This window comes from Truncatella angustata (assembly GCF_020726525.1).
Source record: "Truncatella angustata strain MPI-SDFR-AT-0073 chromosome Unknown BKA67scaffold_5, whole genome shotgun sequence".
NCBI lineage: Eukaryota > Fungi > Ascomycota > Sordariomycetes > Amphisphaeriales > Sporocadaceae > Truncatella > Truncatella angustata.
In genome coordinates, this window is record NW_025763385.1 from 3,749,221 (window position 1) to 3,769,146 (window position 19,926).

At 50.0% G+C, this 19,926-nt stretch overlaps 6 protein-coding genes across 6 annotated transcripts; 3 read left to right on the forward strand and 3 right to left on the reverse strand.

The window, feature by feature from the left end:
• Positions 1 to 90: 90 nt before the first annotated feature.
• BKA67DRAFT_660234 (uncharacterized protein) lies at positions 91 to 4,539 on the reverse strand (the record flags this gene model as incomplete). Its single annotated transcript, XM_046107585.1, has 5 exons — positions 91 to 3,459; positions 3,514 to 3,822; positions 3,919 to 3,978; positions 4,031 to 4,310; positions 4,361 to 4,539. The coding sequence occupies 5 exons, from the start codon at positions 4,537 to 4,539 to the stop codon at positions 91 to 93; spliced, it is 4,197 nt and encodes a 1,398-aa protein (XP_045957955.1).
• A 762-nt stretch (positions 4,540 to 5,301) lies between these two features.
• Positions 5,302 to 6,898, forward strand: BKA67DRAFT_570863 (uncharacterized protein). The gene is made up of 2 exons (XM_046103181.1): positions 5,302 to 6,357; positions 6,422 to 6,898. Exons 1-2 carry the CDS (start codon positions 5,369 to 5,371, stop codon positions 6,555 to 6,557), a joined length of 1,125 nt encoding a protein of 374 aa, XP_045957956.1. The 5' UTR covers positions 5,302 to 5,368; the 3' UTR covers positions 6,558 to 6,898.
• Positions 6,899 to 7,760: 862 nt separating this feature from the next.
• BKA67DRAFT_328620 (uncharacterized protein) lies at positions 7,761 to 8,517 on the reverse strand. The gene has a single exon (XM_046096224.1). It carries the CDS (start codon positions 8,484 to 8,486, stop codon positions 7,863 to 7,865), a length of 624 nt encoding a protein of 207 aa, XP_045957957.1. The 5' UTR covers positions 8,487 to 8,517; the 3' UTR covers positions 7,761 to 7,862.
• Positions 8,518 to 12,388: 3,871 nt separating this feature from the next.
• BKA67DRAFT_570894 (uncharacterized protein) lies at positions 12,389 to 12,992 on the reverse strand. The gene has a single exon (XM_046103182.1). It carries the CDS (start codon positions 12,804 to 12,806, stop codon positions 12,468 to 12,470), a length of 339 nt encoding a protein of 112 aa, XP_045957958.1. The 5' UTR covers positions 12,807 to 12,992; the 3' UTR covers positions 12,389 to 12,467.
• Positions 12,993 to 15,718: 2,726 nt separating this feature from the next.
• On the forward strand, positions 15,719 to 17,922 carry BKA67DRAFT_328893 (uncharacterized protein). The gene is made up of 4 exons (XM_046096227.1): positions 15,719 to 15,925; positions 15,985 to 16,240; positions 16,285 to 16,859; positions 16,908 to 17,922. The coding sequence occupies exons 1-4, from the start codon at positions 15,921 to 15,923 to the stop codon at positions 17,659 to 17,661; spliced, it is 1,590 nt and encodes a 529-aa protein (XP_045957959.1). The 5' UTR covers positions 15,719 to 15,920; the 3' UTR covers positions 17,662 to 17,922.
• BKA67DRAFT_328698 (uncharacterized protein) lies at positions 17,381 to 18,255 on the forward strand. The gene is made up of 2 exons (XM_046096226.1): positions 17,381 to 18,117; positions 18,171 to 18,255. The coding sequence occupies exon 1, from the start codon at positions 17,658 to 17,660 to the stop codon at positions 18,075 to 18,077; it is 420 nt and encodes a 139-aa protein (XP_045957960.1). The 5' UTR covers positions 17,381 to 17,657; the 3' UTR covers positions 18,078 to 18,117; positions 18,171 to 18,255.
• Positions 18,256 to 19,926: the final 1,671 nt, after the last annotated feature.

Sequence of the window (19,926 nt, forward strand, 5' to 3'; positions counted from 1 at the left end):
AAGCTTTTTTGGCATCGCCAGTAATGATCATGGTATCAATATCAACACAATAGATTCGAAGCAATTACCCGTACCAGGAATTCTTAGATCTCATGCTACGTGCGCGAACAGCTCTTCGACCTCCTTCAATCGACCCTGAAGACTGTACGTCGACGCCAGGTTACTTATGGCGGTCAGCGTGTCTGGATGCTCCGCGCCAACTACCCTCTTCAAACCCTCTATCACTCTCACGAACAGCTCTTCGGCCTCTTTCAATCGATTCTGTCCCATGTACGTCAACGCCAGATTGTTCATGGCGGCCAGCGTGTCTGGATGCTCCACGCCAAGCACCCTCTTGCGAGCTTCCACGACGTGCACGAACAGCTCTTCGACCTCCTTCAATCGACCCTGAAGACTGTACGTCGACGCCAGTTTACTCATGGCGGTCAGCGTGTCTGGATGCTCCACGCCAAGCACTCTCTTACGAGCTTCCATAACGTGCGCGAACAGCTCTTCGGCCTCTTTCAATCGACCCTGATGACTGTACATCGACGCCAGGTTACTCATGGCGGTCAGCGTGTCTGGATGCTCCACGCCAAGCACTCTCTTACGAGCTTCCATAACGTGCGCGAACAGCTCTTCGGCCTCTTTCAATCGACCCTGATGACTGTACATCGACGCCAGGTTACTCATGGCGGTCAGCGTGTCTGGATGCTCCACGCCAAGCACCCTCTTGCGAGCTTCCACGACGTGCACGAACAGCTCTTCGACCTCCTTCAATCGACCCTGAAGACTGTACGTCGACGCCAGTTTACTCATGGCGGTCAGCGTGTCTGGATGCTCCACGCCAAGCACTCTCTTACGAGCTTCCACGACTTGCACGAACAGCTCTTCGGCCTCTTTCAATCGACCCTGAAGACTGTACGTCGACGCCAGGTTACTTATGGCGGTCAGCGTGTCTGGATGCTCCACGCCAACTACCCTCTTGGAAACCTCTATCACTCTTACGAACAGCTCTTTGGCCTCTTTCAATCGATGCTGTTCCATGTACGTCGACGCCAGATTGTTCATGGCGGTCAGCGTGTCTGGATGCTCCACGCCAAGCACCCTCTTGCGAGCTTCCACGACGTGCACGAACAGCTCTTCGACCTCCTTCAATCGACCCTGAAGACTGTACGTCGACGCCAGTTTACTCATGGCGGTCAACGTGTCTGGATGCTCCACGCCAAGCACTCTCTTACGAGCTTCCATAACGTGCGCGAACAGCTCTTCGACCTCTTTCAATCGACGCTGTTGCTTGTACGTCAACGCCAGATTCGTCATGGCAGCCAGCGTGTCTCTATGCTCCACGCCAAGCACCCTCTTGCGAGCTTCCACGACGTGCACGAACAGCTCTTCGGCCTCTTTCAATCGACCCTGAAGACTGTACGTCGACGCCAGGTTACTTATGGCGGTCAGCGTGTCTGGATGCTCCACGCCAACTACCCTCTTGGAAACCTCTATCACTCTTACGAACAGCTCTTTGGCCTCTTTCAATCGATGCTGTTCCATGTACGTCGACGCCAGATTGTTCATGGCGGCCAGCGTGTCTGGATGCTCCGCGCCAACTACCCTCTTCCAAACCTCTATCACTCTCACGAACAGCTCTTCGGCCTCTTTCAATCGATTCTGTCCCATGTACGTCAACGCCAGAGTGTTCATGGCGGCCAGAGTGTCTGGATGCTCCACGCCAAGCACCCTCTTATAAGCTTCCATCAATTGCACGGACAGCTCTTCGGCCTCTTTTAATCGACCCTGATAACTGTATACCAAGGCTAGGTTGTTCATGGCGGCCAGCGTGTCTGGATGCTCCGCGCCAACTACCCTCTTGGAAACCTCTATCACTCTCACAAGCAGCTCTTCGGCCTCTCTTAACCGTCCTGCCCTATAGTATAGCTTACCTATCACCCATATATTGCCTGCCGCTTTGCTCTCTGGTATGAATGAATCTTTAGGTAGCGGAAGATGGGGGATCATATGTTGCCAAAATTGTGCATTTCCTGGTTCGGACAGGGCTTTGCTAGCCGCAGCTGCCATGAATATGGAATAATACAGGTTCCATGACTGTTGTGACTCGCATGTGTAATCAAGCTTTGCCCTCCACTGCACTAATGAATGCATATTGACTCCAGGGTAGTTTGCCTTGGAATATCGGACTAATCCGAAAAGCCGAAGTGGTTTCAGGGTCTCTTCGAATGTGAACCTGTCCCACTGGTCATTTTCATTCACGCTCAACAACTCCAAAAGCCACCGGGGAAGCTCAACTGTTCGCATGTTGGGCCTTTTGGCCAGGCCTTCAGCTGCAAGGCGGAATATTTCGTCCTGAATCTTGGCAGGATCCATGTGAGCGAGGAGGGTGAGTAAAAGCCTCGACGGGAATGAAGACATCTTGTCAATGGCGTCCAGACTAGTATCCCATACCGTCCATATAGTTTGGTTATATAGTGTTACACGCTTTACCATGTTGTCTTTTAATAATTGGTTCTTGTGGTTTTTGTAGTCTTGCAAGTATCTCTCAAGGCAAGGTTTTGGATCCAATTCGATTTCCAAATACTCGTCGTCTTCCAGATCCACAACTTTGTAGCAAGAATGAATATAAGCACCCGCAAGATGAATTGCGAAAGCAAGGTGTTGCAGGTTTTCGCATATGCTCAGAGAAAGATCACGGATATCTTCCGTTACTTCTGCGGCACCGAGGTTCAGATGCCGCAATAGTAGAGAGATTGACTCTGAGGGCTTCATGATGTCCACCTGCAGTTTCTGGCTTCCAAGGGGGAGTACCTCTACGCACTCAAAGTCTCGACTGGTGATGATGATACTTCCACGTACTCCGGAAGGAATAACATCTCGCAAGCCGCCGTCAAGGTCATCCGCATTGTCTAGAATAACGAGCCATTCGCCATGGAACTGATTCCTATTTTGGAGCCAAGATAGGACAATACGAACGGGCGGGTCATCTTTGAGGGCGACCAGATCAGGCACTGTGCTATACGTCTCAGTCAAAAGCTTCAGTTCTCTAGCACATCGCTGAAAACTTGATCGTATCGTCGCTTCACTCCTCGCATCGATCCAAAGAATGGTGTCGTATCGAAGTTTATGCCTTTCCGCGTATCTAAGCGCCAATTGGGTCTTGCCAGTACCCCCGAGACCGAAGATCGCCACCGCATGCGCTACCTGGTCTGATCCCTTTAACGGTTTATTGAGTTTTTCTTCGAGATCGTCAGAAAGACTGCTCCTTTCTGTGTAGAGCTTCTCGGCTTCGGGTATCCAGGGCCTTGACGTCCCCATTATGATTGCCTCCATCAGCTCAACGAGTTTGTTTCTTATCTTCTTGTAATTGGAATCTCGCTTGGCGAACTTATTTAGTCCTGAATGATCTGTATGCAGACCTATAGTTTCCGCATTAGGTCGGTCCAGTGTGGCAGACTGCTCCTTGACAACCTGTAACGGAGTCAGCCTAGTAGTTCACCACACAATTTATCCGCCCTTACTTACAAGGCCACTCCAGAGGCCCCAAAATCCCTGTGTCTCTTGCTTTTCGTAGAAGTTGACGATCCGCACATGGTCTGAAATTGCCTCAAATTGCCGGTGCATATCCTGAAGCTCAACAGAATCGTAGGTTATTGCCTCCACGATAGATGGTGACGCCTTTAAGCCGAAAGCGCGAACAATTTGAGCTGCCTTTACAGCAAGCGAAGCAGAAGCGGAGCCGCGATGTGGTGTTCCTAGGAATATAAGAGCCTTGATCTGCTGGAAGATGTTGACGGGGCGCCTTGTTTGAAGAAATTGAGCTTTAATTAGAGCCTTGAAAATCTGCAGTTAGCTTCTAGTCTAGATAAGGGCCGGGGCTAGTCATGCGATTTGCCATGCGTACGGCAGCAGCAATTCAGGGAAACATACTTCTTTTACTACGAGGCCGCCATAACTATGCCCGACGAACACTATACTTCTCTCTGGGGTCTGTTAATATTTAATTAGACAGTTGTTCCCAAAAGACTTGAAGTCTGCTGACCTTCACCGCCATTGAGGCAACCTCCTCAAACAGCTCCTGACCGAGTCGGCTGCGACGCTCCTCAATAGCATCTCTTTTCCAGTATGAGTCGTAGTTGTAGAAGAAGACGCGGACGTGCGGTCGAACGTTGGGAGGGAGATCTTCGCAGAGAAAGTCGGTCACCCAGTTGACATAGTTCTTTCCTGGGGACAGGGAATCAGCTTGGTTATGAGAATCATTTTTAGCCAACTTTTTCCAGGTAGTATCTGGGTTAGACCCGAGGCCGTGAATAAGGATAATGCTGCAGATTGATGTAAGCGCAGAAGTTATGCAGGGGAACAATCTACTTACTCTACGCCGGTCGCAGTCACGTTAGAATTAAAACAATCGACTGGCACGAGTTCATATCCGCTTTTCGGGGCATAATTCGAGTCGAGACGTGATGGTACGACTTTTTGTATAATAAACCGGGCGGCCAGAAGAGTCAAAATAGCGATCCAGAGCTGTCGGAACCCTAGAGTGATTTCCATTGTGACATTCCGGATCTTGGGGGTCGAGGAACGGTTATGGTCGTGTTGATACGAATTCTCAGGATACTCTTGCGGCATTGACGTTAAATAATGATGTGAGTTATGGAGCTTGTGAAAACTCAGGCTAAGGACATCATGGTTTGCATGTGAAGTCGACGAAAGCGCGGGGTGGGAGCATGGCTAAGCGAATAGCTATACCTCGACAACCTCGACACCACAAGAGAAAATCTTGGGGCCAAAAGCTTGTTATTGGCAGGGCTCTAAACCTAATTTCTGGTTTATAGTTTGAGTTTCTTAACTCAATGAGTCTGAGTTTGAGTTAGTAGGGCTTCAACTAAACTCAAAACTCAAGTTTGAGTTAGTAGGGCTTCAACTAAACTCAAAACTCAAGTTTGAGTATATAACTTTCATTACTATGTACAACTCTAGCTATTGCGGAGCGGAGGGACTCTCTGCAAAGACGTGACTCGCCGCTGTTCTTAGTCGGGGCGGAATGGGGTATTCGAATTCTCTCCTGCAAGCGAGTGCACGCTCTTTCTGTGAGGAATGAGATGCTTATTCATGCAGTTACCTAACGGCCGTCAAACGCAGAAACGTGAGTGAAACCAACGTGACTAGGGATCAGGGAGCGAGATTAGCGTTGCCCACAATCGTGAAAGAGCACTCGAGCTACAGAGAAACGGCGAGAAAGAGAGTACATAGCGGAGATCGGTCGGGGGCGCGGGGTTGAAATTCCCTTTTATTGGCTGCCGGCAATCAGCTGCTGTAAGCTCTGGTGTGGGCTATCACGGTACCTGCTCCTTACCGTATAATTGGCTAGCTAGTATATATGTGCACCTACTGCCTAGAGAGGGCTTTTTCTGAATATAAATATCCTCCCGATTCTCCCATCATAGGAGCCCTAATGGCCGCGCCCGTTAACGACGTCCCTTTCAAACGCACGGATGCCCTCAATGACGAGCGTCTCACGCATACATCCGACTATAGTACCAATCTAAACCCATTATTGACTGCGCCGCAAAACGACCACGAGATCATCGACCATATTCCAGGCGAGCCGACCATACCATTCAGGGAGAATGAAATCTTCCTACAGAAGGAGCTCACCACCCCAGTCTTGGATGAGCTTTTCGATATCTTGTGGCTAGTTGCAAAGGAATCTAGCAGCAATATCGATGCCCTCCACAGGCAGATTATCAAGGGCAGAGACATTGTGCCAACGGAAGACCCGAAACTTCACCTTATATGGCAGGAAAAGCGAATATTCATAAAACCAATACCTCTCTGCTTACTCAATCACGACTTCTGGAGCATTGTTTTTTGCACGAACTCGAACACGGCGTCAAGAATAACTTCTACCTCCGGTTCGCAGTCGGCTGGAGAGCGATCGTCCGCGCCGGTGTCCGCGCCGAGCTCTTACAGAGCCGCTGCGTCAGGATTCCTGCGATCTTACGCTCTCCTTATCCAACATCGTTCGGACTTTCGGCTCGCAAAAGAATATCATCTCATCCCGGAGGACGTCAACTGGGCCAAATGGTGCAAGTTTATTGCCGGCTTTCGCGACCTTCCCGATAAAGAGGTTGCGAAACGCTATTCATACGGTCAGCTTCGCCTCACACGACTGAACTGGGCTACCCGCATATTTTGTCCTAAAAGCGCTGTGACCTGTTGGTTCTACGAGGAGCCTTATTGGTCGACTTTGCCTTACATTCGGGACGCTGCAGTACCACTGGCTTTCATCTTCGCCAGTGTATCGCTCATTCTATCATCAATGCAAGTCATGCTTGCTGTTCCCACTCAGCGCCTATTCTCCAAGGGGTTAGCAATGGACAGCTCGAAGCAATGCAACTTACATCTTGGGGATTTTCTATTGCAACATTAGTTTTTTCAGGCTTGTGCTTGGCGCTGTTAGCCCTAATTCCTTTGATTGTAATCGTTTGTCAGCTGTCTTGGGCGATTTTCCACAGGAAGAAGAAAGTAACAGGCGAAGTTCCTGCGGATGCGACGCAAGGGCCTGAATTAGCATGAAGCCTCCCATCTCTCTGCGCTCTATTCCAAGTCCTTATCTGCCTTGCGTTTTACTGTTAGGAGAGCTTTGATACTACGGTTGGCCCGACATCTGTCTCGTTCTAGATCGCGCTTCCAGTTGCTATCGCATACTAACTAGTTGACCGGACCGCTTCCATGTCTAGTGCCCACTGTTTGGGGCCGGATGCCGCCTAACCTCAGATATAACGAGACGTTCTCCATTATAGAAGGGATAGGCTGGCTAGGGTTTGGGTTAGAGGTAGTACTTTCCCCCCGGGGGGGCTATTTTCTCGATTTTATGTATTTATTCTATAATATATATATATATCTATCTTTCTCTTTACTAGGCTATAATTCCGTCCCTCGAGGTACGGAAACTGTGAGTAGAGTGAAAAGCTGACTGACTGGCTGGCTTACTTTCCGGAAGAACGAATTTCTGACAGCCCACCTCCGGAAGCTGATATGGGTACTGTTACGGGCTATGGGCCGTGTATCAGTTGTCAGCTAAAGCCTTCAACCATGAGCGCGACCATGAAGCTCAGCCCGACTAGCTTATAGGCACGGCTGCCGGCAGTGCACTTTCCCCAAGCAATAAGGTTTCGACGGACTGGCGAGGTGGCGAATCTGCAACTACAAATTGTGCCCATCATATGGATGAAAGGTTGTGTTTCTATTCTTTTTCAAGCTTTAGATGCTCGTCAATAGGATAGTCAATTGAAACGTACATTGACTGCGCCTTTCACACCATGGGGATCGAGTTGCAGGGCAAGCAAGATAAAATCAGGGGGAAGGAGACAGCGGGGGTTGCCACACGAGTGGCTCAACGCCACTACGAGTGACTCGGAACGTAGCAGTGTCGTGAGGTCGTCGCTGAAGTACAGATGTCCCCAGTGTACAATATGTGATGGGAAGAGAGGAATAGGGAGAATATAGGCGGTCGAAGAACTGGATCTCAGATTTTGGGAGCATTCAGATGATGAAAGTAGAAAGCTGGAGCAAAGGCGCAACTGAGGCGAAGAGACTAATCATTGTATCGAAAGAGAGGTGGAAAGCATATGGACGGCGTCGTCATGGTGGCCGTTGGAAGTCTCGCAGACATGCAATCTAGCTGATGGGGCCAGATCGATCACTAAACCGGTCGGACAGACAAGCCTAGAAGTGATGATTATGTGAGTTCGGAACTGATTTGCAAGTGGCTAAGCCCAGTACGCATTTGAGAACATGGCGTGCTGCAAGCAGGGTAGCCGAAAATGAATTCCATACCTGTACAGTACTGTACTGCACGTAAAGATCCACTATTCATGAAATACAATTCTGGTATCCCAGACCGGCCCCACATGGATCGATTGATGCGGGGCCCATTGGCGGCAATGGCTTGACAGGACGAACAAGGGCAAGAGGATCCGCTTCCTGCTGTAACGGTTCAGGCCTACAGGGCAGCCAGTATCGGATCCATGACTGAGTACAGTATCAAAACATGCCCACCTGTCCAGGAGACTTTCCCCGACCACGCCAGAAGGACAAACGCAAGTCCAAGTCCAAGTCCAGCCACCAACGGCACAAGGAAAATATGGGGCGACGACGAGACGACCCACAATAAACGAATATATAAGCCCGTCCATCTTCTCGTCGAGTTCCATTTCTTTTCTTTCTTCCTCATCACCTTCGGGTGTTCCGTCTGTCAGTCCTTCGTGGCGGCAGATGTAACGTCTTGACGCTCTTGGAGCCGACAGACAACCCCACGTGGAAGTCCTGGAGACTACACGTGATGTTCTTCGCCAGCATCTTCGGATCTGGCGGGTGAAAGCCTTCTGTTGTCGCTTCGCGATGGCAGCTTGTGCCGTCTGCAGGTTCTTGGAGCCTACGGATGACCCCACGTGGAAGTCTTGGAGACTACACGTGCTGTTCCTCGCCAGCATCTTCGGGTCCTGCGAGTGAAGCCTTCTGCTGTTGCTTCGCGCCGGCGGTTTGTGCCGTTTGCAAGTTTCTCCTGAAGCTTGCAGATGACCCCACGTGCAAGTCCTCGAGGCTACACGTGACGTTCCTCGCCAGCATCTTCGGGTCCTGCGAGCGAAGCCGTCCGCGACTTTGACTAGTCCGGATGTGTCATCTGGCAGGTTCTCTCGAGCCTGTCAGATGGTCCCCACCTGGAAAAGTGCTTCGAGCCTAGCAGATGAAGTTTCTTGCGGGTGCCCTCGGGTAACTAGCAAGTGACAGCCGTTTGCAAGTGCCTCGAGCCTACAAGCGATGCCCTCTGCAAGTGCCTCGAGCCTACCGACGATGCCATCTGGAAGTGCCTCGAGACTACAGGTGATGGATTACTCCCTCTTTTCCCGCAGACGTCCTACTCCCTAGGTTTCCTGCGGGGGGTCACAGATGTCCCAACCCTGTGTACCGGCCAGCGAAGGCGGCCTCTGCAACCTGTCCGTGGTGCTGGCTACGAACCTGCTGTCCTGGCAAGAGCTCTTTCGAGTCTTTCTTGTCGGGGTCAACAGAGCCAATGTAGAGACGCATCTTGTAGAATTTATGGATTTTCAGTAGACATTATGGCATACACGTACATAGATAATTGAATAAACGCTGGTTTCGGCTTGACCATTTCGCCAATGATGTATGGACTCACTATCATCGTGTCCCATGTCTCGTGTCGTTTCCTCGCCTCTTTCTCCATCTCTACCCTGCTTGACTGCCCTCACTGTATCTGACTGTCCATCAGGAGTATGTAAGTAAATACAGTACAGTTCTGGTCGGTCATGGCAGCTTGGTCATCTCTGTGCCGTTTCTGGTTTCGTCGCTGTCGCTGTCGCTGTTGTGTTGGCGACAAATCAGGGTCTTGTCACTGTCAGGCACGGAAACGAGAATCTCAGACAAACCTGTCAGATTGTGGGAGACAGCTAGGGTGGCCGATTTCGTGGTCCGCACGCAACGTGGATCAAGTGTGGAGACATTGCACCAATACTATACATAGCTGGTTCTGCTTCCGTACAATCATGAAAGAAATCAGAATGAGAATAATCCAAAAATGAGCGAAGGACGTCCATTGATCAAATCTGATTCTAGTTCTGGTTGGACCCCACCAGGACGCTTTTGAACATCGGTGCAGTACTGCTTCAAGCTTTGTTTGCGCATTTGCATACCACTTTTGAGGCGTACGGATTTGTCGCGCTGTTCCTCCTCAATCAGGTATAGCGTTGACCACTATTTGATCGCGTCAAAGTGGGCGGGCGTCGCGTAGCCGTTTTTCCCCACAACAAGCCGACCGATGCGCCTCTCTGTACTCCCTGTCGAAAATGGGACGGCCCGAAAGAGGCCACCGACGAAAAGCACGACTCAAAACCAGGCCTGTCCAGCCACCCGAAACGATCGCGACAAATTGCGACAGCCCATTTTCGGCCTGACGAGAAGCAGACACGACTCGTTCCCGACCGAGTGTACAGAAATGGTGGGCGACCCCCCGAGGTTTCGTGTCATGACTGGACATGATTCAGGACCAGCCTGTTTCTAGCATGTTCAGGCAACCTGAGATGCCATTTCTTGGCCCCCTCTCTGTACAGCCTGGATTGCGATGTTCGGCTGGAACTATGCATCAGCTGTCGGCCGGGTACGAATGTGCTCCTCTACCGAATGCGTCCCTCGATCAACTGCATCATTCACATCGTAACGTTGCAGTACAATACAGTACAATACTGTATGTACAGTAACAATACCGCGCGGAAGACGACACATTCAGTCGCAGGCTGGATCCAGAGATATGCACCAAGATGGGCAGCAGTAGCAGAAAGAGGCAGATACACCGTATACACTGATATGGTTGATCCTGCGCAGGACTCACTGATACAGTAGCAGATTACACATCAGTCTTGTCATGGTCACAGACACGGAAACGTTACGAAGTTAGCATGACGAACTAGACAAGCCTGTATGGCAACGACACAAGATGGGGCTGTGCATATTCTCTGTGCTGCAAGCTCTGTAGTGGAATCTCTGTAGTGACATGTCTGTAGTGGAAGCTCTGTATTGGAATCTGTGTCGAATGACACGTCTCTTATATTCACTACTCGACTATCTACTGCGTCTCTGCATTGGCTCTGTCATCCTGTCAAGACTACAAAATAGAGTCTCGGCCAGGACAAACAGATTCGTAGCCAGCACCACGGACAGGTTGCAGAGGCCGTCTTCGCTGGCCGGTACACAGGAGTGGACATCTGCGACCCCCGTCAAGGTTCCTGCACGCATCACTAGCGGAAGACAACATGTCTCCAAGAAGTCAGGACATTTTCGACTGTACTCTCTCTGCTTGGGTTCGGGCTCGGGCCGGGAAATGCGCAAAACGATAACGAGCCACGCCTCGCAATCGCCCACTCGTGTCGCCGCGCATTCCTGGGATCCGAAAGAACAAAAGACAGAGAGAGACTGAGGAAGTCAGTCAGACCAGCTGGATGACAGGGTCTCCTCGGCCTTTGAGCGTGCAAGCTCGACGGGTCTCCTGCCGGATTGGACATCGGTCTTAGGGGCATCCTGTACAGTATTGGCCTGTCCCTAGCGTGTCTGGCCATGACTTTGAGAAAACGGCGCGGATTAGTATCTTGCCGAGGCCAAGCCTTAGCCAATCACAGTTCGTGACATATCCGCAAGTCTTGAGAATTGTCTGCACCAAAGCATAGAATAGATTGTTCAGGATAAAATACGATAGGAAGCATCCGTATAGACAAAAGAACCCCCAATTTTTGATCATACCCTTGTTTGGGCTCTACCTGTGAGCTCAGACAACTCCGTGAGGCCCATTCTCAGTCTCTATTTCATCGAGATCAATAATGCCACCACCGCCAACTCCTTCGCCGCCGCCTCCTCCTCCTACTGGCCCAGCTATAACTGGGCGTGGCTGGGGCTCTTTCATATCAAGCATGTCGACAGGTCGGGATGCTGGAGTCAGGTTAGCCTTTTTTGAGATGGTCGTGGCTTCATCTTAGCTAGCCTTTGGCAAAGTTTCTCATACCTTGTCGATCTTGCTATAAGTGTCAGTGACAATTCACTGCAGCAACGATTGGTGTCTGGCAGATAGAAATTTCCACAGCAGGTTTATTTGGGAAGAGTTTGTGGGGTAATTGATATTTCCAAAGCTTTCAGGTCAGTTTCTGGGGAAATAGGTGATAACTTATACTAAGCGCAGTGACAAGGATCCGTCAGACCGGCTGAGTATGTACATGCAGAGGTATTATGCCCGTGCACATAGTGAACCAAGTGGTGAGAAAGTAGGCATATATAAGCGTCTTGTGCCAAGAATTAGATCTCAAGACTGGCTATGTCGATGTTAGGAGATTTCAAAACAATAGCATAACTCTGTGATGTGGCATAGGCTGACGCAGGCTGTGTCGGATGTACAATCTATTCTACTAATTCTCATGTTGGTATCCGAGTCTATGGATTGCAGCAAGCATAAACGAGACAGCAAACAGTAAAGATATTCATTCGAGACAAAACTGCTTGATTATAGACCAGTCTACCTGCGGATAGTGCCAGATGCCTTGCATCAGACTTACCCACGAAGAACTGGCTGTTGCCTTGTTTATCCCTGAAACATTCATTGAGAGCATGGTGAGATATTGTCCATCTCAACCCCTAGACTGAGGCGATCTTTTACCATCCATGCTGCCTCTCTGACGCCAATTGCTTATTAACATTAAGTGCATCCGGTACGTTTTTCTTGTGTCAAGGATCAAGATCCAAGTTGGATGTGCCAAATCAACTAGGATCCAATGACAACACACTCTTGTGACAGAATGACTTACATGGCCGATCGAGAGGATACATTTATGCACGGCCGCAATAACTAACCATGTAGAGTCACCCCGAGATATGTAGCAAGCAATCCCGGATGCTAGGATAGTTCACTACTGCTCTCACAGCTGGCGTAACGAAGTGACCGAGCCTGCTTTCCTTAGGCATTCTATGCTAAGTTCAAGCGTATTTACTGGCCCTGCTAGCCATAAACGCCGTGGCTGACTATCCCGGCAGCCGATATTTCTCTCTGCATATCTCGGACTAGGCCTGCGTAGCCAACCTCTGCCGTCTATGGACCCGTCTGCTTGATTAGCTATGGGTGTAGAAATTGGCCATGTAGGCTTGATTTGAGGCCTGCAAAGAATAATATCAGCTGCTAGGATACATGATACAGCACTCATAATTAGCGCGACCAAGGAATCCGGCTGAACTTCTGGTTTTACCTCCATTATGAACATTCGGATGACTGACTAGCCGGCCATGATCACGACCAAGTCTACGTACCAGAAGGCGCCCGACTGCACCCTGTAAAGCTGGTCAGCCAAGTCGAAGCACGAACGAATATGATTATAAGGTTTGATCCTGATCTTGCACCATACGACACTTCTTTCACTCCAGAATTTCCAAAGGACCAATTCGGTGTGGTTCGGAAAAGAACCCGTCCCAGAACCGTATTGGGGTCACTACCACCATTGTCTCTTGAGTGGGTCAAATCCAGAGTACAATCACTTTAGTACCAACGAAAGAAGAATGGCCGCATTTGAAGAACGATTGTAGGTCTCAATAGATGAAATTAGCTGCTGACGGAAGGGTCTCACTGTACCCAAATTGACCCTCTGTTTTAAGTAATCATGACGTTGGACAATCGCACCACAAGTGAATCGCTTGGAAATTAACCCCCACCCTGAGGCTCTTACAGTATCTCCGGCGGTTACTGTAACGTAGTCGTCTCTCATAGCGTGGTCCATGGACATGAATCGGAAAGCATTAGGACATTCTTGTTCTTGCAATAAATCATGGAATATGCCTTTTTGCTCGATTTATCTGCTTCTTCCCTTCTGCCGCAAGAGCCAGATATTGGTCCACACCAGTTCCACAAGACACGATTGTGTGGAGAGGGACAAAATCGGCTGCTATAACAACTTTCGGGTACCTCGAAGAGCACAAAGGTGACAGCAGTCTGCGACCTTTTTCATGTGCATGACAGACTTGCAGGTCAATATCTAGCCCGAGTTCCCATTCTGGTCGCCCTGGGACGAGCTCCCCTCCTTTTATAGATCTAGCATTGATCCCTTCGTATCCATTTCTGATGGATCCATAATTTCAATTCCGTCCAGCAGGAATGCCCACAAAGCGACGCTTTTACAACAACGTTCCTTGCTGATCTCAATTCGAGCTACATAAGTGTTCACGGTTATGGTCCAGGACGTGATCATACCCGCGGAACAGATCAGACATGGACTGCGTATGCATGGCATCCGCATCACCCCGCAGGATCTCACGAGGTGTGGTATGGAAGAGACCGATGGACCGCAAACATTCCCAGTGCTCGCGAAGCGTGAGTAGTCTGTCGAGCTGACCGGCGGCTATCGAATGGTTCGTTCGAGTCCGACCTTTCGTCTTTGCAGAACGTTTTGATGGACCAGAAAAGTTCCTCGGGTGAGGTCCTACGCTGGAGGTGGGAGCCATGGTGTAAGTCACCACTTGAGCTCAGGTGTATCACACCAGACCTCTTCAGGGAAACGTCTCCTGCAAAGATGAATACTATAACATAGTGTGCCGTGATGTCCGATATGCTCGTGAATTGGAGGAAATACCATTGACAGGTTATTTCATCGAGGACCTCGAGAACTTCGATGCTGCGTTCTTTGGTATTTCTCCCAAAGAGGCAGAGCAGATGGATCGCATCAGCGCCTGGCGCTGGTGCTGAGTTGGGAGGCTCTCGAGAATGCCGGAGTTGACCCCAAAAGTCTTAGTGGATTAGACATGGCCGTATTCCATTACGCATAGCCCATGCGCCTGTATCGGTTTTCATGAGCTGATGAGCATGGGTCCAGCTCTACAGTTGTGAGCTGTCTATAAGGTACGTAACATTGAAGCAAGCCTCGTGGGAGCATTGCAAATATATGCTGTCGCATTGCTTTGCTGAACACTTCCCCGCTTGTCGCCTTACCCCTCTTTCCGTGGTAGACACCGAGGGACAATCGTATCGCCAAACATTCCAACTGATAAAGATCTAGACATTTCGCATAAATTGATCACAGCTGCGGAGCAATCGCTGCGACGCACGACTTTGTCGCGACATCTGCCAAAATATAGGTCACCATTGTGGCATCAGATCTATGGCCAGGGTTTTAGATGATGAGTTGGTCTACTTGGGCACAGTCCCAAGGAGACACACATATCCTCAGTCATGTGTCCAGACACTAGCCAGCAACTCGAGCAACACACGAAAGAATGTAAAGCCAAATCAACCTTCGACAAATGCACACCGGAAAATGCGGAATTCATCAAAGAGACGCCATTCAAAGAACCTGCGACTTTCTCGTCAAACAGAACAGTCTCGATCACGTTCGGTCCCAGACGAGATCGTTGGTAAACTAGTCGAATTAGGTTCAACCAAGGCTTCAAAAGGGAGTCAAAGTGGGCAAAAGGTATTTGGCTATTTTAGTGCAGGTGGCCAATTCCTCCACCAGATCGGGCGAGACAATTATGGGAAGAGAGTATCACCAAAGAGTGTTGAATACCAATCGTATTTTCGAGGCTGCAAACCTCCTCAGGTGCGCGCAATGGTGTTTCGGTCGTTGGAAATGGCATTTGGCTCCTGCTTGGACGTTGGGGAGGTATAGCGGCCTAGGAGCTCTACTCTAGATGCAGGTTGGAAATTGACAAACACAATAGTACATTATTCCTGCAATGTTTTACCCATTTCGATGTGTTGCTCCTACGTTCTCACCAAACCAGAAAGAGATTCGTGCATTGTCTCTTGTACCCAACCGCTTTCATTGATGGGAGTTGAAGAAGGGGATCTAAGCCACTTTCGGGGTAGCTCACGGCCCATCCTTGCCTGAGGTAACCTGGTAGTTGTGTCATCCCCCATTTGTCACAAACTAACTCATGATGGGCCAAAGCCGGGCAAGATATCAATGGCAGGATAACAATGATCATCAAGACAGCGATATAACAATGAGCAGGATCAGCGAGTCTGCCGGCAATGGTACCACACTCTAGGCGCTGGAGAGCCCGCCAGGTTCGTGAGAGTTTGAACTGCGGCCTCCATAGTCGCAAACGACGTGGCCGCCCGAAATTCGTTCAGGCCAGCGTTCCATCAAACCTCCAACCTACGAATAAACCCGAGACTTTGAACAAGCATCAGCCGAGCGTGCCAAGCGAAACACATCGCACAGCGACTGGAAAGCGTGTTAAGTCCGGCACATTTTCTTCACTCCAAGACAGAAGCAATCGAGCCTCCATCCTTGTCGAGAAACCACACAATCCTGTAGGAGAGACTACGGACGAACGAGACTACTCAGCACGGCCGATCGCGAAAAGGATTAGTCGAGCGTCTAGCCATGAAGTGGGTAGCACTCCGACGACAACAGCTGTGCTAGGACGAAGATATTTAGATGAAGAAAGCATCGAGACGCAGGACCACGACGAGTCTCTCCCACCGAATCGGGATGAAGCTGTTCTAGCCGAACAAGACACACCAGAGAAGCTACTGCGCGCTTTTGCTGATTTCAGAGCTCTAAATCAGCGGCATGGATGGTCCGAATTGCGGAAGGTGCTGCTACAAGCACAGGCTGAGCGTCGCATGAGCGAAGTTAGCTCGCTTTCTACCGATACTAAATTCTGGACATTATGGGATATAAAAAGAGCACAAACTCTAGTGGTGAGTAACCCGGTCCTCACAGCAGAGACAATATTGATTTTCAGAAGGAGCTACAACACCCCGAAAAGGCCGACAGCAGTGTCATAGCGACGGAATCAGCAGGTAAAAATAGCATTGTGTCAAGCCTGCCAAGTCTATCGAACATGTCAACGAGCAGAACAGAAACACAAGTCGACAGAAGCGCTAGTGTTGCAAGCCCCGATCATGGTGACATTCTCCTCAAACCACCCGTATCTAGGCGGAAACGTCGCCCTCGCTCTGGAAATGGTAAATCTGCAGTTCGCCCATACTCTACGACCTCAGAGCCAGGTCAGAGCTCTCAGGGGGCGCCACTGACGCGTAGCGCCCGACGAGCAGCTAGGTCCTGTCTCCAACTGTCACGAGGCTCTGAAACGGAACGCCAGCCACGATCTCAACAAGTCCAACAAAGCCGACCATCTCGTCGATCAAGACTTACCAGAAGATCCAGTCCATCAGCCCTTGGGCAGAGCACTCAATTTGGACATGATGATCAACCTCGAGATCTCGTCGTAGATGCGTCATCAGACGTGGCCATGGCAGGGACACCACCATTGTACGCGTGGGCTATTGATGACATTCTAGAGCAGGATGATGAATTGTGAGACAGCATTCGTGCATGGTGGTATATATACTAACACGTGTGCAGATTGCCATGGATTGAGGAGCAACTTGACACACTCTCAAGCTTTCCTATAAGTGAGGACGCTGTTGAGCAACTACTCCGGATGCTGACTATAGAGCAAATATATGACCGTATGCTTACCATGACCAAGTGGCGGCAGTATGCACAACAGATGTTCACCATCCTATACTGCGCCCAGAGACACCTGACTGCGCTTGAACTGATTGACGCATTACTCGTTCAAGTCTGTGTATCCTGCGATCTGGATCCGAAGCATGCATCGTATAAAGCAGAAGCCCATTCTCAAATGGCCAACATATGCTTCACCGCAATGCTGCAGTCGCGACATGATGGCCACCGCCGACAAGTTCAAAAGAAACATCCATTTGTAGTGTACGCCATACAGTACTGGCCGGAACATCTACTAAGAGCGTCTTATAAGATGCACAACGACACTCAGTTTTCACGAATGTTTCGCGGTTTACAGGACTCTTTCTCCATGTGGGTCCACGTGTGGAATATCGATTTTCGTGGAGCTAAATTGCAGCAAGACAAATTAGTCTGCTCACTCTACTATGCCGCACTGTTAGGCCTTACCAATGTCATAACCGACATTTGCGAAAGAATAAACTCTCGGTCTGATCCAACACTGAGGTTGGCTCAAATACTAAAACAAAGAGGCGGCAGTCATGGCACAGCACTTCAGGCAGCTTCTTACGGAGGTCACATGTATGCGGTTGAGCTGCTCCGTCAGAAGGCTGCTGACGTGAACACATGATCACGGCGAGCCAGACTATGCAAAGTGCACCGGGCGTGACGAAGAATTCCAATCTCTGGCCGTCTTATGAAAGTGCTACTTCCACTTTTGATTCGGACATATTCACTACAAAAACTAGAGAATTCGGTTACATACATTACTCTGGACATGATACCGGAAAGCCGCCTTCTGGTTCTCATTTCAACCAGGCCGGAGGAGACTTGGTGGTGACCCTTCTCAGCGGAGGGGAAGAGACCCGCCAAGAATATCTCTGGCGCCATATATCAAAATCTACCATGGCAATCGTTACTTGTTCTGTTGAACATATGAAATCCAGCACACCTCGCCTAATTGGGTCCAGCGCAATCAGGCTATGTTGGCGGGCTGATTGCTGTGCGGTCTCTGCCGGCCGATGCAATGTTACCAACCGGCGCTAGATCGCCTCATCTATCACTCCACAATCGTCTGCGATGCCCGGTACGTGACTGTCATCAAAAGCGAAAGTTCAGGGAAATCTAAATGTGTTTTAGTAGGCAGTACCAATGCCTGGTCACATTGCGCCTCGGCGGCATAGATCTAGCCAGCGGCGTCAAGTACGGTTCCCTTCAACAAATCAATGGATGTTCGAGAAGCTCCTGTACGGATCAAGACACCAACGCGGCGTGTCATGTGTGAGTTTAGTCCAGCCAGACAAAGCGCATTGGCGCCAGCCCCAAGCTATCACCGAGGCAAGCGCCTGTCGTCGCGTTATGCGCGTTTCTGGGTGTTGGGGCTTGCATGCAGCTTGTAGTTCTTGTCCTGTGACAGCGTCCACGAAGTGCTGTGGTTGCGCTGTTTCGCCTGTTCACCGCGGATCGTGTTGGAGCCAATTTGGAGCATCATTTATAATTAACCTGTGCTAAGTTTGCAAGTCACCCCCTGTCCCAGACAGCCCAAGTCAGGCAAGGCTGTCCCTAACAGCATCACTGTGCCTTAGTAGCCGCATCGTCGGGTTCGAGACTCGCGCAAGTCGGATAGCCCTCCGTGTCTGCGTACGTAGGTGCAGCCAGGCTGCGTTTCTCTCGAGCCCTGCGAGTGGAAACGAGCTAGGAGTGCAGATCGGTTCGACAAGATCACCTTGACCCTCAAATGGTCGTGACGATCATGTTCACCCATGACTGAACTACATGCGCGAGGGATCGTCCTGTCCTCCCCACTCCCTTCTTGGGCTGGGCTTATGCTAGCGCGCCGCATCAAACCTCGCGAGAACGCGCCAGCCGCGGTGCGGTACTAGCTAGTCTTGATCTCGCGCGTTAGAGCTCGTGTTTGAACAAGTCCACCTTCAATCGGTACCTCCAGCCACATTGCTCAATGCATCATTCAGAAGATGACACAACCATGGTCATAAGGTGAAAGCTTAAATCGTAGTTGTACTATCTACCCGTTTACTTCTTGGCCACCCTCACCCAATTCCACTCTGGCGCTGCTATCGCCTGGGATCAGCTTGTCGCGTCCATGACTATGCTCGACGCGTCCTCCGCCAGCTTCATATATCCGCTTCGTCTTCGGGCCCACCTTGAGCGCTTCAACGTTCTCGTGATGTCGTTCGTGCTCCCATGCTCAATCGTGATCGTGGCTATATTGTGCGCTATATTTCTCCAGTTCTGACCTTGAAGTCCCTGTATTCTCGCCAAACAGCTTGTGCATTCGGCGAGCGAGTTTCCGTGCCATCGGCAGCGAGAGGACTTCCTGGATCGACTGTTGGTTGCAACAATCACAAGCCCGGCAAATATGTTGGTTTTTGACTGGCATCCATACATGCCTTAGCGGTGGGTGATTCCGTTTGCAGTATCATTCGCTGCCAGCCTTTTAATAATATCAAAGCTTTCGGGCGCGCTTGATGTGATTGTTTGTTCTTCGAATACGTCTCCCCAAGGCAGTGCTCCTCCTATGGACCTCCGGATGCAAGTTTTAAACGTGCCCGTCACCTCTCGTCGTCTTGCTGATAAAGTATGTACATGATGACTGTCATGTAATGGGTACGCGGTAACGATCGACAAAGCTTGACGTTTGCCACGAAAGAGACACATAACTGTTTTCGAGGCTACTGGCGAGGATCGCTCTTCTAAACAGCTGTCGGGATGAAGTTCGGTCCGTGGCAGGAATGTCATACGCTGTCAAAGATAAAGGCAACAACTGGATGAATGTCTATTAGAAGTGTAACGACGATTGTCGAAATGCACTTACAGTGGTACAGACTGGTACGTCTTTGCTGCGAAACATGAACAATCATCATAGCCTCGCAAA

Bases quoted from the DNA above. Each gene is read 5' to 3' on its own strand.
- BKA67DRAFT_570863 (XM_046103181.1), top strand. From the start codon at position 5,369: ATGTGCACCTACTGCCTAGAGAGGGCTTTTTCTGAATATAAATATCCT. The intron at 6,358-6,421 runs GTTAGCAATGGA...TTGCAACATTAG, and splicing joins CAGCGCCTATTCTCCAAGGG to TTTTTTCAGGCTTGTGCTTG.
- BKA67DRAFT_328698 (XM_046096226.1), top strand. From the start codon at position 17,658: ATGATCACGGCGAGCCAGACTATGCAAAGTGCACCGGGCGTGACGAAG.
- BKA67DRAFT_328893 (XM_046096227.1), top strand. The intron at 16,241-16,284 runs GTGAGTAACCCG...ATTGATTTTCAG, and splicing joins AAAGAGCACAAACTCTAGTG to AAGGAGCTACAACACCCCGA. The intron at 16,860-16,907 runs GTGAGACAGCAT...ACACGTGTGCAG, and splicing joins CTAGAGCAGGATGATGAATT to ATTGCCATGGATTGAGGAGC.
- BKA67DRAFT_570894 (XM_046103182.1), bottom strand. From the start codon at position 12,806: ATGTTCATAATGGAGGTAAAACCAGAAGTTCAGCCGGATTCCTTGGTC.
- BKA67DRAFT_328620 (XM_046096224.1), bottom strand. From the start codon at position 8,486: ATGCTGGCGAGGAACAGCACGTGTAGTCTCCAAGACTTCCACGTGGGG.